Genomic DNA, 14,350 nt, shown 5'->3' with positions numbered 1-14,350 from the left:
GACTACACATATCTTATGATTCCACTTACATGAAATGTCCAAAATAGGTAAATCTGAACAGATAGAAAGCAGATTAGTGGCTGCTCGGGAGGCGGGGGAGGGAAAAATGAGGAATGACTGCTAACGGGTACAGGGTTTCCTTTGTGGGTGATGAAAATATTCTGGAACTAGAAAGTGGTGATGGCTGCACAGCATTGTGAATATATTAAGTATCACTGAATTTGTACACTTGCAAATGGTTCAAATGGTAAATTTTATCTCATGCGTGTTTGACCACAATAATTTTTTTTTAATTCTTATGGAGACTTTTCAACAAATAACCTTCCTAGGTTCTAAAAAAACAGCAATTAAATGGGAGAGATAATGTGTATACGGTTCCCAGCCCTCACGGTCACTTAACCCATGCCGGCTGCTTTCATAATCATAATGAACGTTCATTTGCTCTCCCTAGAAAAACAGGATCTACAGAGCAAAGGAAAGCAACAATCTCATTTGTTCCCGAAATCTTCACAACAGTGGAATGGGTGTAAGAGTCCAAAATATTTCACACAGTTTGACTTTTCTTATTGGGGTAAAATACATGTAACATAAAATTGACCATTGTTGCCATTTTAAAGGGCACAATTCCACGGCATGAAGTGCATTCACAATGCTGTGCCACCACCGCCTCTAACCGTTTCCAGAACTGTTTTATCACGTAAAACAGGCCATCTCGTTACACTCCAAGTGTTCTGATCCTCAGCAGAGCTGGGGCAGAAATTTATCAATTTGAACTTTGTTCGACCGCAGATAAAAAAGGGAGAAAACAGGAGCGGGCCCGTGAGCTCTGTGATGTGTGCGTGTGAGGCACTGGCGGCATGACGGGGCTCGGGATCCTTGGGCTGCTGCTGCCAGTCCTGCTGGGCTGGGTCAGCGGCCACCCCGTCCCCGGGAGGAAGGGCTTCAACAAGCTGCTGCTGATCTCGTTCGATGGCTTCCGCTGGAACTACGACCAGGATGTGGACACCCCCAACATGGACCGCCTGGCCCGGGAGGGCGTGAAGGCCAAGTACCTCACCCCACCCTTTGTGACAATGACCTCCCCATCCCACTTCACCACCATCTCAGGTAAGCTCCGCTCTGCAGCCAGTCCGTGAATGCTGCTGGAAGCCGCCAGCATCTGTCATTCCCTGAGACAGGCCCCATTCTGGGTCAGCTCTGGGGAGACCGAGGCAGCTCAGGCAACTTGGGGTCACCTCCTGGAAGAAACACTGACTTAGAACACCCCGGGATCTCAGGGCTGTTCCTAGAACCCCGTGGGCTGCAGACAGAATCGGGACCAGGACTGCAGCCTCCTAAGGGATCTCCCTGCTCCCCAGGCTCACCCCACCCTCCACGCTTCCTTTCACATGGTGGCTGGTGATCTTTTTTAAAAGAAAACCATTAAAAAGGATTTTATATAACTAATACAACCTTAACGATTAAAGCACTCAATTAGATCAAGTAACTTCCCTGCTTAATTCTGGTGAGTTGGAGGGACACTGATGCTCTTCAAAGAGAATGTAAATGTTGTCTTCCTGTGTCCCGGGAGGTCCCCACAGCCTGGCCCCTGGCCTGCTCAGTTCATCTCTCTTCCCCTCAAGGTTCCCCTCCAGATCACAAAGGCCCCCTGCCTGTGCCTCCACTCAGCCTCACCTGCCCCAGGGCCCTTGCCCGTGCTGGTCCCCCCAGCTCACTTCAAGCGTGTAGTCTGCCAGGGCAGACAGACATTAGACAAGCAAATACCCTAACAGATCTCATGACAACTCAGAGAGGCACCAAGAAGGAAGAGAGTTTCTCCAGGAGGTGGTCATAGCGAGTTGATTTGAAATTGGAGAGGCGGGGAAGGGGCGAGATGGGCAGCTGAGCTGCAAGTGAAAGAGACCTCAAGCGACAAGAGGAAGGAAAAGTGTGCTAGGCAGAGGGAACAGCATGTGTGAGGTCTCTGTGACAAGAAGGAACATGGTTGTCCCAGAAGCCCAGTGGCAAAGGACTCCACTATAATAAGAATAAGCTTCCGTTTCTCCGACATGGGCACTGTGCTGGGTGCTTTGCCTTCATTCTCTCTCATACAATACTGCAAAGTAGTGTTGTCCCCATTCCACAGATGAGAAAACTAAGGCTCAGAAAGGCTGAGTGAGCAGTCACTCGGCCAGGAAGTTGGGAGCCAGGCCCAGAACCAGAGAACTGGTTCTGCCCAGTTCTGAGCCAAGGATCTTCAGAGCCCTGTCACGGGGCGGGGAAGGGTGCCTGGCAGCATGAGTCTCATCCCTAGCCTGAGAGCCCCTCCCTGGGGGTTCAAAAACAGCTCCAGGAACCCCTGAAATGACACACACACTGCTGGTGCCTTTTCTCAGGGAGAAGGTTTTATCGCTTCCATCAGACTCTCAAAGGGGCCGTCGAATCAGAAAACTTAACAAATAAAGCTGAACAACCACTCAGAGGGAGATTTGCTGAGAGAGATTTTCCTACATGTAAACTCCTTGAGAGGCGAGTCATTTGGGGACTATTAGCGCCAGGAAGCAGGCACTAAACAGCCCTGCTCTGGGGAAAGCAAAAGCCACTTCCCTGAGGTTTTAACTTCATAACACTCACTTCAAAGACCTCCTACAGGCAGACGCTGGGTCCCTGGGCACTGAGAATACACTGGGCACAACGTATTATAAGGCTCGCCCACATTTTATTTATTCCCAGAAGGATGAGATAATGTAAACAGGGAGGGCAAATTTTAAAAATTACAAAATCACCCCAACTCCTCTCCTACGTTCACTGCCAACGGGGACTGGAAAGGGAACGGCTCGGGTGGAGGGTAATTTGGCAATTTCCAGCACCATCACAAATGCACAAACTTTCTTATTAGTAGGACTTTATCCTATAGTTATATTATTTGTGCGGTGGAAAATAATGTAAGTACAAAGTTATTCACTGCACTGGTGTCTGTAACTGCAAAAGAAGGTACCTTTTGCTAAACAAAATCTATCCAGAGAATGGCATATTCTGTCACCTTTCGAAGGAAAAGCGAGGAAGGTCTTGGTGCCCGATAGGAAGCTATCCCCAAGGTGGATGAAGAGACAAAAGCAAGATGCAAAGAACATGTGTAGCATGCATATATACGTGCACATTGTGTGTGTGTGTGTGTGTGTGTGTGTGTGTGTGTGTGTGTGTGTGTGTGTGTGTGTAGAATTGCTTTTAGATGCATAGAGGACTTCTCTGTACATAAACAAGGAATTGGTAACACTGGTTCCTCCACTTGCGACACTGGACAAGGGCAGGGCAGGAGGGAGACTGCAACTGTACGCCCTGCCCTGTGTGCCTTTCAGATCTTGGACCATGTGAACATATTGCTAAAAACCACCAAAGCCTTATAACACAGAATAATCTTTTGAATTCACCCGCTGTAGAAAAAGCATGTCCCTAGATGTGCTTTTTTTTTTTTTTTTAGCTGAGCCATCCTGCTACCTGTTGGCATCTCAGCGGCTGCTCAGCTCGGGCTGGACTCGAACCGCTGTTGCTCAGAGCTCAAACTCTTGAGCAAGCTCTTAACCAACTGAGCCACTCGGCCGGCCCCTAGATGTGCTTTTATATAGGGGTGCCCCTCTCATTTATAACCAGATTTATTGAGCAGGTGAATGAACATTCACTCTGTTTCAACTTTAAAGCGGGCTTTTCTATTGACATTTGGGACCACATCATTCTCTGTGGTGGGGGCTGTCCTGCATACTATGGGATGTGGGGCAGCCTCCATCCACAAGATACCAGAAGTAACCCCTCCTTCCATTGTGACAACCAAAAATGTCTCCACACATTGCCCAGTGCCCCCAGCTGAAAAACCACGGCCTTCAGTGCTTGACCCCAGCACCTGGCTTATGAAAATGTCCATCATATCCTTCAATATGATGAAGTCAGGACAGCTACGTTTTACAGGTGAGACAGCTGAGGCTCAAGGAATATACAAATCTCCCCTGGGGCAGAGGCAGAACTGGAACTCAGCCCTGATTGGTTCCTCCGGACACTGGGTCCTCAATCGCTACAGCCCTCCGACATCTTTGCCTTAATTAAGTAACCATTCCAAACCCCTCAGAATGTTGCCCATCCTCTGAGCTCCCAGGCAACGAGTATATATCATGAATACGTTATATTAATGAAAGAGAGGCCGCCTTGGACCCAGCAAAACCACTGGTATTCATCTTCATGAGCTGGGCTCAAGCCGACCTCTGTCTGACTCCAATGTGGAAAAGAATCATCCATAATAGAAAAAATAATGGATAAAAATTGATGCTGCCCGCACCGGCAGACCTCATCCGATTTCAGGGGGTAGGTCTGACACAAACGATGATAAAAGGGGTTCTCTGGGCCCAACGAGTAATTAACTGGTGTTCTTACGAACACCTCTGGGCGATTTAAAATGCGACAAAGGTGATGATGGGGACCGCTGCCGAGTGGCTTCACATCTCAGCTGTGAAGTTAGATGGTACGGCTCTGACAAGGGCTCACGTCTGAGAAGCCACATGGCCACCCCTTCAAGTATCCCAGACAGAGTCCCAGGAACCGGGGCCAGGTGGTTCCAGGCAGAGAGCAAAGCCAGAGAGGCCATGCAGCCCCTCCTAGGTTTAGCGGACTTAGCTGCCTGGGTCAGAGCCCTGGGCCACAAGGGCCACAGCAGCAGGGCCTCCTCGTGCCTGGGGGCGCTCAGGTGTGCAGGTATCTCCGCCCTCACCCTGGAGCCAGGGTCATGTGACCCACATCAGCTTTCCCTGCTGCTGGTAAAGGAAGTCTTCCCGGAGAGACTTTTCAGCAGGCTGCTGCTGTATGCATTCTTTCATTCAAAGATTATTGTTTGAGCATCTCCATTGGGCCAGGCGGTGGGAACGGTGGCAACTAAACACTTATGTATCTCCAGGGTCTTGCCATCTCTCCAGGGCTTGTCCCACAATACAGACTCATGTCCCTTCTGCTCCCAGATCCCACAGATCTTTGTGTGTGGCAGGGGTGCTTCTGTTTCTCTAGTTCCACCAGGGAGAAGGACAAAGAGCCCCTTTCCTGGGGACCCTTCTGCCTCTGTGCTTCCTTTTTCTGACAGCTCAGGGCATCAGACAGTGAGCTTTGTTCTTACTCACCTGTGTCCCCCCAAACCTTTCTCTGCACCTATGCTCCCCCATGGCTCCCATAAGGAGCTGAGTTCGTGAAACTTCAAAGCCAGAAGGAGCCTCTGCTTTCTCCACTTTCTCCCATGCATCCCTTCCTTGAAGCACAGAGGACAGAAGTCCTGGCTGTTTGAATGAGGCAAAGCCTAAGGGACAGAGGATTTTTTTTTAATTGGCTATTAATCAATATATACCACCTTCCATCTCTCCACTCAAGAAAATGTTTGCATCCTTACAAAGAGTGTGTATGCTTCCTCCAAGTATATGCACCCCAGCACCACCTGCCAGACCGGGAAGTGGGACCTCTGTTTGGGATCAAGGCTCCCGAGTGTAGCAAGTCCTCACTGTGGGGCGGTGTTCTCCCTCCAGCTCCCCGAAGCTGGGCCCTGGGCAGGCTGCATGTCCACCAAAACTCTCCCCTCACTGGATGGGCCATGACTTCCTCCGGGACAGTTTTCCTCTCCCCACCTGGCTCTCCACCCTCCCCATACATCCACACACCCCCACCTCCATGCCACACACACAAAGGGGCGCTTGGCCACAGCACCTGGAAGTTTCTTAAGATAGAAAGACGTATTAGTTTTCTATGGCTGCGGAACTGAGTGCCACAAACTTAGAAGAGTCTCTCAGTTTCCACAGGTCAGGAGTCTGAGCGTGACTGAGTTTGGTCCTCTGCTCAGGGTCTCACAAGGTGGCAATCGAGGTGTCGGCTGGACTGGGATCCCCTCCCAAGCTCACGCGGTTGTTGGAAGAAGTCATTTCTGTGCAGCTGAGAACTCACAGCAGCTTGCTTCTTCTGGTCCAGCAAGGGAGTGTCTCTCACCTCTAGACCCTCTTCCAAGAGCTCGCCTGATTAGGTCAGGCCCACCTTGGATAATCTCCATTTTGATGAACTCAAAGCAAATGGATCAGGGGCCTCAGTTACAGCAGCAAAATCCCTTCAGCTTTTCCATGTTCTATTGGTTAGAAGCAAGCCCAGGTCCCACCCATGTGCAAGGGGAGAGAATTAAATAAGACGTATATATTGGGGGTGGGGAGGCAGGAATCTTGGGGGCCATCTGGGAGTTCTGCCTACAACAAATAAGTCCTTGATGGGGCTCTGGGTAACCAGGGGGGTGAGCATTAGCCTTTGTTTAACAGCGCCAGGTCGCAGGGGATGGCGCCCCAGAGTGGAGCTCCAGAAAGCCCCCAGGATTGCAGTCTCACGTCAGGGCCCCAGGGGTCGATGCAAGGGGAGCAATGAGTGGCCATGGAGGTTGGCCTCCCCACATCAGAGTGTTAGACTCTTTCTGCAGCTTAGGCAGAAATGAGGAGGATGAGGAGGATGACTCTGAAGAAGAGGAAGAAAATGGGGAAAGAGAAGGAGGGGGAGGAGAAGAGGATTATTCATTTGAAACTACTTACATTCATTTCCTAGAGCTGCCATTACAAAATACCACACACCGCGTGGCTTCAAACAACAGGAATCTCCTGCTCACAGGTCTGGAGGCCGGAAGTCAGAAATCAAGGTGTTGACAGAGCCACGCTCCCTCCGAACTCTTCTTCGCCTCTTCCTAGCTTCCTGCGGCTCACTGGCAATCACTGGTGTCCCTTGGCCAGTAGACCCATCACTCCAATCCTCCAGGAGAACACATAAGGTGTTCTCCTTATGTCTCTGTCCTTGCACGGCCATCTCCTTACAAGGACACCAGTCCTTTAGATTAGGGACCCACCCTACTCCAGTATGACCTCATCTCCGCCATGGCCCTATTTCCAAATGAGGTCACATTTGGAGGTCCTGGGGTTTGGGACTTCAATATATCTTTTCGGAGGAATACAATTCAACCCCTAACAGCCCTATAACACACAATTAATTGATAGCTTCAAGTATGACTATATCCCGGTCCTCAGGTTATGTTGTCAGAAGAATATCTCTCTCTCTCTCTCTCTCTCTCTCTCTCTCTCTCTCTCTCTNTATATCCCGGTCCTCAGGTTATGTTGTCAGAAGACTCTCTCTCTCTCTCTCTCTCTCTCTCTCTCTCTCTCTCTCTCTCTCCTCCTCTCTCTATTTCTCTTTCCTAAGAGAGACCAAAGAAATTCCCAAGAATTCTGGTGCTGGGTATTCTCATTGGGCCAGTTTGCTTCTCATAACCAGTCGCAGTGGCTAGGGGGGTGGAATGATGCTGAACACCCCAGCGGGGACCACACACCCACCCCAGGTTAGGGTGGAGGGGTGGCAAGCCCCACACAAACTATATGGACTGCGAGTGGTGGGCGGGTGGGTCCCCAGAGGAAAATCAGGGACTGTTATCAGAGGGAGGAGCAATGGAAGAAGGACTGGCAGAAACTGCAGAGGCCACCATGCCAGCCTGGGCCCGACGGGGCGGGGATGGGGGTCTGCAGTCCAGCAACCCAGTACTCAATCCCAAGATAGCACAACTCCATCCACAGGGCTGCCCACAGAGCACGGACTGCCAGTGGCTTCAGTGACCACATGAGCAAAGGGCCACCTCCCAGCACTGTCCCTCCGTCTCCCTGAAGCCTATCGCAATTCCCCTCAGATCTTGCCGAAATGAGAAGCCATTCTCCAAGGGTTAGCCACTCATCCTGCTACTTGAAATCATGTTTCCCTCTTTCCCTCCAGGAGCCTGTACTTACTGCTCCATCACTGGTAATGACAATGAGCATTTTTGCGATCTCAGTGTTTATTGCAAAATGACTGAGGATCAATAAGAATAATTTATGATGCTGAAACTAAGAAAATCCTGCCAAGCAAATGGTGGGTCGAGAGGAAGTCTGATGGTGGCAGCATCTATTTTCTCCCCCAAAGGAACTCACTGAAATTAAAAAGTGATCACATGTTTCAGACAGAAGCTATCAAAAGCATAAGCCACGATATTATAATTGGACAATGTTAGATCTAGTCAAAAGGACATGGCCCCGGGGTGCAAAGGAGACACCCCATAACTAGGGGATGGTCAAGGGTAATAAAAATGAGGTCCTCTCTGCTCAATATTTTCTCCTTCCTTGAGAGGACACTTGATGGCTTCAAGCCCCAACTGGCCAGAAATTAAGTCTCTTCCAGTTCCAGAACCCCACTCCCAGGGCACCCCCAAAACTGGAGCAACCACTGATAGTCATGTAGATTGTGTAGAACACAATTCTGGGGGGTGGGAGGAGGGCATAAATACTATGTGGTGGTGCCCCCTAGAGGTGTGCAGAGTACAACTTGCACGAATGATCAGTCACTTACATCTGACCCCAAAATCAGCCTAGAGGAGGTAAAAGTTGTCATTGGTCATCAATTCACCTCACCTTTGACATGAGACAGGAGCAAAGGAAGTGTGGCCAAATGGACTTGGATGACCTTTGGAACGAAATCGGTTTCTCAACCTTGGCACTGTCGACATTTCGGGACAGATCATTCGTTGTCTTAGGGGGACTGTCCTGTGCATTGTAGGATGTTTAGCAGCATCCCTGGCCTCGACCCACTAGCTACTTGCAGCATCCCTTCCCCAGCTGTGATGACCAAAATTGGCTCCAGACATTGCCAAATGTTCCTTGAGGGGCAAAATCACCCCCTACTTGAGAACGCCTGGACTGCTTGTATAATATGCAAATCATATGTAAATCAGAGAGCCCATGGCCACGCATGTGACACTCTAGCCAGGGGGAGAAAAAAGTCTGAAAGAGGTAAGGGAGGGAAGGAAACAGAAAGGGAATTAAATTCCTGCTGCCCGTAACAATACAAGCCCAGCAGATGTTGTTGGAAGCCTAGTTAGAAGATGCTATAAAGCTTAATCAGCTCCCATCCTGCTCCCCAGCAACAGCTCTCTGTGGGAAAAGTCCTAGAAGTCAACAAAACCCCAAACTCAGGCAAACAGAGCAAAGAAAACCAGAGACAAAAAAAAAAAAAAAAAAGATGTCCCCACCCCTAATCCCGGTCATTTCATACAAAGGGAGAAAAAATGGATTTGTGGGGGGAAAAATTGAAAGTAAAGAAGGCTGGGAAACCAGGGTATTTCCTAACTTTTCATTATGAAAATGCCTGCAGAAAAAGCAGAGACGATGGTGCAGGGAACCGCCGTGTGCCCAGCACCAAGCGGCAGGAATGTGCCCACATTTGGCCAGTCTTGTTCTACTGTCCCCACCCAACACCCTTTCCTTCCTTTCTGGAATCTTTTAAAGCAAATTCCAGACATCATGTCATTGCATCCATAAGATATCAGTATGTATTTCTAACCTAAGGATTTGGTTTGGTTTTTACATAAACCTACCTGCCACATTCAACTGATTTAACATGCAGAAAGTAGAATCCTCACAGGTGGAGGAAAGACCTAATTGCCACCTCTGAGTTTCCCCTACTAGTGCTGCTCAAACTTGAACATGTGTATGAACCCCCTGAGGATCTGGCGAAAACATGGATTCTGGTTCAGCCGGTCTGGGCTGAGGCCTGAGTGTCTGCATTTCTACCAAGCTCAAAGGTGACGCTGATGCTAAGGGCTCGTGCATCACACCAGAGGAAGGGCCAACCCAAAACACCACAGCAACCAAGCAAAAAATCATGGCTGCTCTGGATTCCAAGCCCTTGAGTGACAGCAGAAGCTGGAACCACAGATTGACAGCATAAGTGTACTGTTAATAGTTTCCTGTGGCTGCTGTAACAAAGGACCATAAGCTGGTGGCTTAAAGCAACAAAGTATCTAAGGGCCAGAAGTCCAAACTCAAGGTGCCAACAGGGTCGTGCTCCTTCCAGAGGTTCGAAGGGAGAATTCTCCCTGGCCTCTTCTGGTGGCTGCCAGCATTCCTTGGACTGTGGCAGCATCACTCCAGCCTCTGTCTCCCTGTCCGTGTCCTGCCCGCGTCCTCCTCTTAGGATTCCGAGCCCACACAGATAATCTAGGATGATCTCCTCTCAGGATCCTTAACTTCATGACTTCTGCAAAGCCCCTGTTTCTAAATAAGACAACATTCACAGAATATGGATGTATCTTTGGGGGTAGGAGGGGGGAGAAGGGAGCACCATTCAACCCACTACAATGTTAAGAGGGAAAAATGAAATGAGAGAAAAATGCAGAAGAGAGGACAGATTCTGTTCATGTGACAGGGGTCAGTGCGTCAGGCCAAGGGCACAAGAACTGTGTGTCAACAGGGTTCCCACATGGAATCAAGGGCAGCCGACTGCTCTCAGGTCCTTAAACGAAAAGTGTTTCCATTTCTGACAGCAGATTAAAGGAAGAGGCGGGGGGTAAGAAAGCCCATTCTCTGTCGGCCTAGTTCCTAAGGGATCCTGCGTCTGCCTGAGGGCCATTCTCAAGTCTTGTGCAAGGACAAAATGATTTATTAATGGCCATAATTAAAAAGCAATGTCAAAAAGAAGCAGCGTCAGCATTTCTCATTTGCATGTAACACACGAGCAAGAGCAGCTTAGTAAAATAGGCACGCCAGGGTTTTATTTTCGCCGTCCGGAAAAGGGCTGCCATGATCAGGTGCTGAGGTTGGGGTCGAGCCTCGTTTCTACAGCACAGGTTGATAAGGTGTTGCTGCAGTTGGTGCGCTAGGCCACCTGTTTTTTTTGGTTTTTTTTTTAGGCCACCTGTTTTCATTTCAATCATTTTGTTACGGGTCCAGTGGATTATCAACGGGTGGCACTCTGGGGCGTAGACTTGGGGTGAATGTGGTTTTGAGCCCCAGCAAGGGCTGTGTTTCCATCAGTGTCTTGGCTGTGCATCTGAATGAGCTTCTGAGTTGATTTAAAGTGGACAGGCTTTGGCAGCTGCTCTTCTTTGCTGATTTCATACTAGCTGGTTAATAAGACATTTTCTTCTTCGGTTTTGGGAATTTGAACTTAATGAAGCACTGGATCTCACAAGTCAGAAGGAAAGTGAAGATATGTTTATAGCTTATAGGGCAGGAATTAGTGAGTGACACATAGTAGGTCCTCAAACTACTTAAATAAATGAATGCATGAAAGTGTATCTATGCCCAAATGGAACTATTTGCAAATATATACTGTTCCACCTGAAAGTTATTAGTAGGTAGGAACAGCACAAATGTTTAGGCGGTATGTGTGTGTGTATGTGGGGGGGGGAGGGGGCAAGCGGGTGCCCTTACTGAGTTACTAAGTTGTAGCACAGTTTATTTTAATCCCACTGAAGTGTTTTTTTCCAAATTGACTTTAGACTAAATCAAGTTCTGTTTCCTGCTTGTTCAGATCATACCTGGCCATCTACAAAGCAGGCGAAGAGTGGGAGAGAGTTTTTTCAGTTAAAGTCAATAAACCCTTGTTGATGGCCACCCAAGAGGAAAGCCCTATGCTTTGTGCCGCGGAGATGCCCAAATAAATGAGGCACAGCCCTACTCTTAGCCCTGTCAGGGGACAACGGTTGTAAGAAACAGAAACCCATCCACGCGAGCTGATGGAAAAGGACTGCACCCAAGGCTCTCACAGGCAAACTCATGGATGTGGGAACCAAATTAGAAGCCATTGGAGAATGGAGACTTAGTCTTTCTGGCTCTCGGAAGCCTTGTGGTCTTTCTTACCAGCCCCATGGACGTTCCTATCTCTGATCCTGTCACTTGCAACCAGCTCCCTTCCTCTTTGCACTAAAGGTCCCCCGTGGTAGACAGCAGAGCCCACCACCAGCTGCTTAGCTACTGAGTCTGTCAGTTCAAGACTGGAGAGAGAGACAGAGAGACAGAAAACTGGGTTTCTGACCAACCAATTGAATCCAGGGGGGAGACATCACATGGTACAAACATGGTGCCTAGACCTGCATTTCTGCAGGGCCTCTGAGTAGGTGGATTCTAAGAAAAGGTACCTGTGAGCACTGCGGGGACTCAGAACACGCTCTTCCTGCTTCTAACGCTCTCGCTCTCCCCTGCCCCCTAAACTGTAAACATCACGAGACAGTCTAGAATAGTACTTGGCTCAAAATATTGGAGACGGGGAGGGAGAAAGGAAAAGGCGGACCAAACTCTGGCCTTCGTGGTTTCCTACATTCACTCGGCAAGTATTTGAGAAATAAATGTCGGTATCTGAGAGATAAATAAAAGAGCTGAATCTATCTGGGTGCGTTCCTAGACCTGAGATGCTCGGCCGGGTGAATGTACGGACACCTTGCCATAACTGACGGAGCGTAGGAGTGTGCATTGTACCCTGACGGAAGCATGATTACAAGCAGCAGGCATTTCATTCACGAGGCCTGATCCTGCTTCCTGTTTAACTTGCGTAATTACCCACATCGCCAGATACTGAAATGACATGGATGACAGACTCTCCAAATCACAGAGCTGGAAAGGCTCTTGGAAATCGTTAACCTGGCTTGTTTTACAAAGAGGGAAACTGAGAGAGAAGGAAAGGGAGGGGAAGGGGGATGGGGAGGGGGACACCAAATGTGGGTGTCCCGCCTCTGAGTCCAGGCCTCTTTGCACAGCATCCTACTGCAGCGAGGGCAGTACCTTCCGACCCCATTGAAACCAGCTGCTCCTTTGCAGCTTTGGGAACCCAGGCACAGTCAACAATGTCGCCTTGGCGTACTTATCCAGCCAGGTCCCTCCCTGGTTGTCTCCAGAGTAGGAAATGCAATTTCGGTAACACCGTGAATGCTGCTGCCTGCAGCTGTTCATTCCTTTGCTTTTCCTCTCCTCTGTCTTCCTTCGGCCATACTCCAGAACTGGCCCTTGGGCAGGATAAAGCAGCTGGAGCAGCAGGAAGGTGGGATCAAAGGGGCAGTGGGCACCTCTGCTGGGTCATTAGTGGTCCCCAGCTGCTGGTTGGATTTGGAACATGCATTGAAGTGTCAGGGTGGAAATAACCCAAATACCACAGAGCCAGTTCCCTTCGTGCAATTACTGGGACTAGCCGTGCCACTGAATGGAAGGGTCATGCTCCCCGAGCTCGTTTTAGCTGAGTTGCTTGAAACTTGAGTAACATCCCTTTGAGGGGAAAATGGATTCTATGATTCGGTCCCAGGCTAGTCCACTTAACCGGAATTATAACTGAGCCCTGGGCCCCAAGCAAGCAGCATCCTTAAGGTGCAGGAGGGGGAAATTTCTGTGTCCTTCGGTCCCTCCTCCCAAGTCCTCCCAGTGGCTCTGGACCCCCAAGCTTTTCCAGATACCATAGTGATCCAGGTTTTGATGGCTGCCTGCCCTCCCCCCACCCCCCATCCCTCGGGAGGGCTGCTGTCAACCCAGACTTTGGTGTCATGGTTAATCAGCTGTAATTAATGCATGTATGTTAAAGTCATAACATGTGCGAACGACTAGCAGTTCCTACAAGAGAATCACTTCAGATTGAAAGACACACAGAGACGGAAAGTAAAGGGATGGAGAAAGATATTTCATGAAAATGGAAACAAATAAAACAAAAAAACTGGGGTAGCAGTACGTATATCAGACAAAATAGACTTTAAAACAAAGGCTATAACAAGAGACAAAGAAGGACCCAGTAACCCCACTTCTGGGTATTTATCTGAAGAAACCCAAAATACTATGTAGAGGAGACATGTGCATCCATATGTTCATTGCAGCACTGTTCACAATGGCCAAGACGTGGAGGCAGCCTGGGTGTCTGTCGATGAAAGAATGGGTAAAGAGGAGGTGGTACATATACACAATGGAATATTGCTCAGCCAGGGAAGGGAATGGGTTCTTGCCATCTGGGGCAGCATGGATGGACCTGGAGGGTGTTGTGCTGAATGGAGTGTCAGACAGAGAAAGACAGATGCAATGTGATTTAACTTATATGTGGAATCTAAAGAACAAAATAAACAGAAAAAAACTCGTAGATACAGAGAACACATGGTTGCCACATGGGAGGGGGGTTGGGGATAGTGAAAAACGGGCAGGTATTGTTACTTTGTGAGGGGTGAAAAGGATAACTAGTGCATTGTTTTGTACACCTGAAACTAATAAAAAAAATAAAGAAGTACAAATTGGTTCTTACACAGTTGTCATGGGGACATAGGGCAGAGCATGAGGAGGAATATAGTCAATAATATTGTAATAACTCTGTAAGGTGTCATACTGGTACTAGATTTATTGAGGTGATACATAGGAGAGGGTTGGGGGCAGGGTGAAAAAGGTGAAGGGATTAAGAAGTACAGATTGGGGCCGGCCGAGTGGCGCGATGGTTAAGAACTCACTTGGGATGCCAGAGGGCCCCGGTTCGGATCCCACATATGAGGGCCAGTGACACTGCCCTC

The 14,350-nt window shown here is 48.9% G+C and overlaps 1 protein-coding gene across 1 annotated transcript in view; it reads left to right on the top strand.

Annotated features, from left to right (window-relative positions):
• The first annotated feature begins 857 nt into the window (after positions 1 to 857).
• The window catches only part of LOC109392110 (ectonucleotide pyrophosphatase/phosphodiesterase family member 7-like), a 29,383-nt gene continuing 15,890 nt past the window's right edge, over positions 858 to 14,350 (top strand). Inside the window, exon 1 of the mRNA XM_019660246.1 lies at positions 858 to 1,107. Coding sequence (XP_019515791.1) covers positions 858 to 1,107 — 250 coding nt within the window. The remainder of the gene's footprint in view (positions 1,108 to 14,350) is intronic.

Source organism: Hipposideros armiger, unplaced genomic scaffold (assembly GCF_001890085.2).
Source record: "Hipposideros armiger isolate ML-2016 unplaced genomic scaffold, ASM189008v1 scaffold_315, whole genome shotgun sequence".
Taxonomy (NCBI): domain Eukaryota; kingdom Metazoa; phylum Chordata; class Mammalia; order Chiroptera; family Hipposideridae; genus Hipposideros; species Hipposideros armiger.
This window is presented reverse-complemented; position numbering and strand designations above follow the sequence as displayed.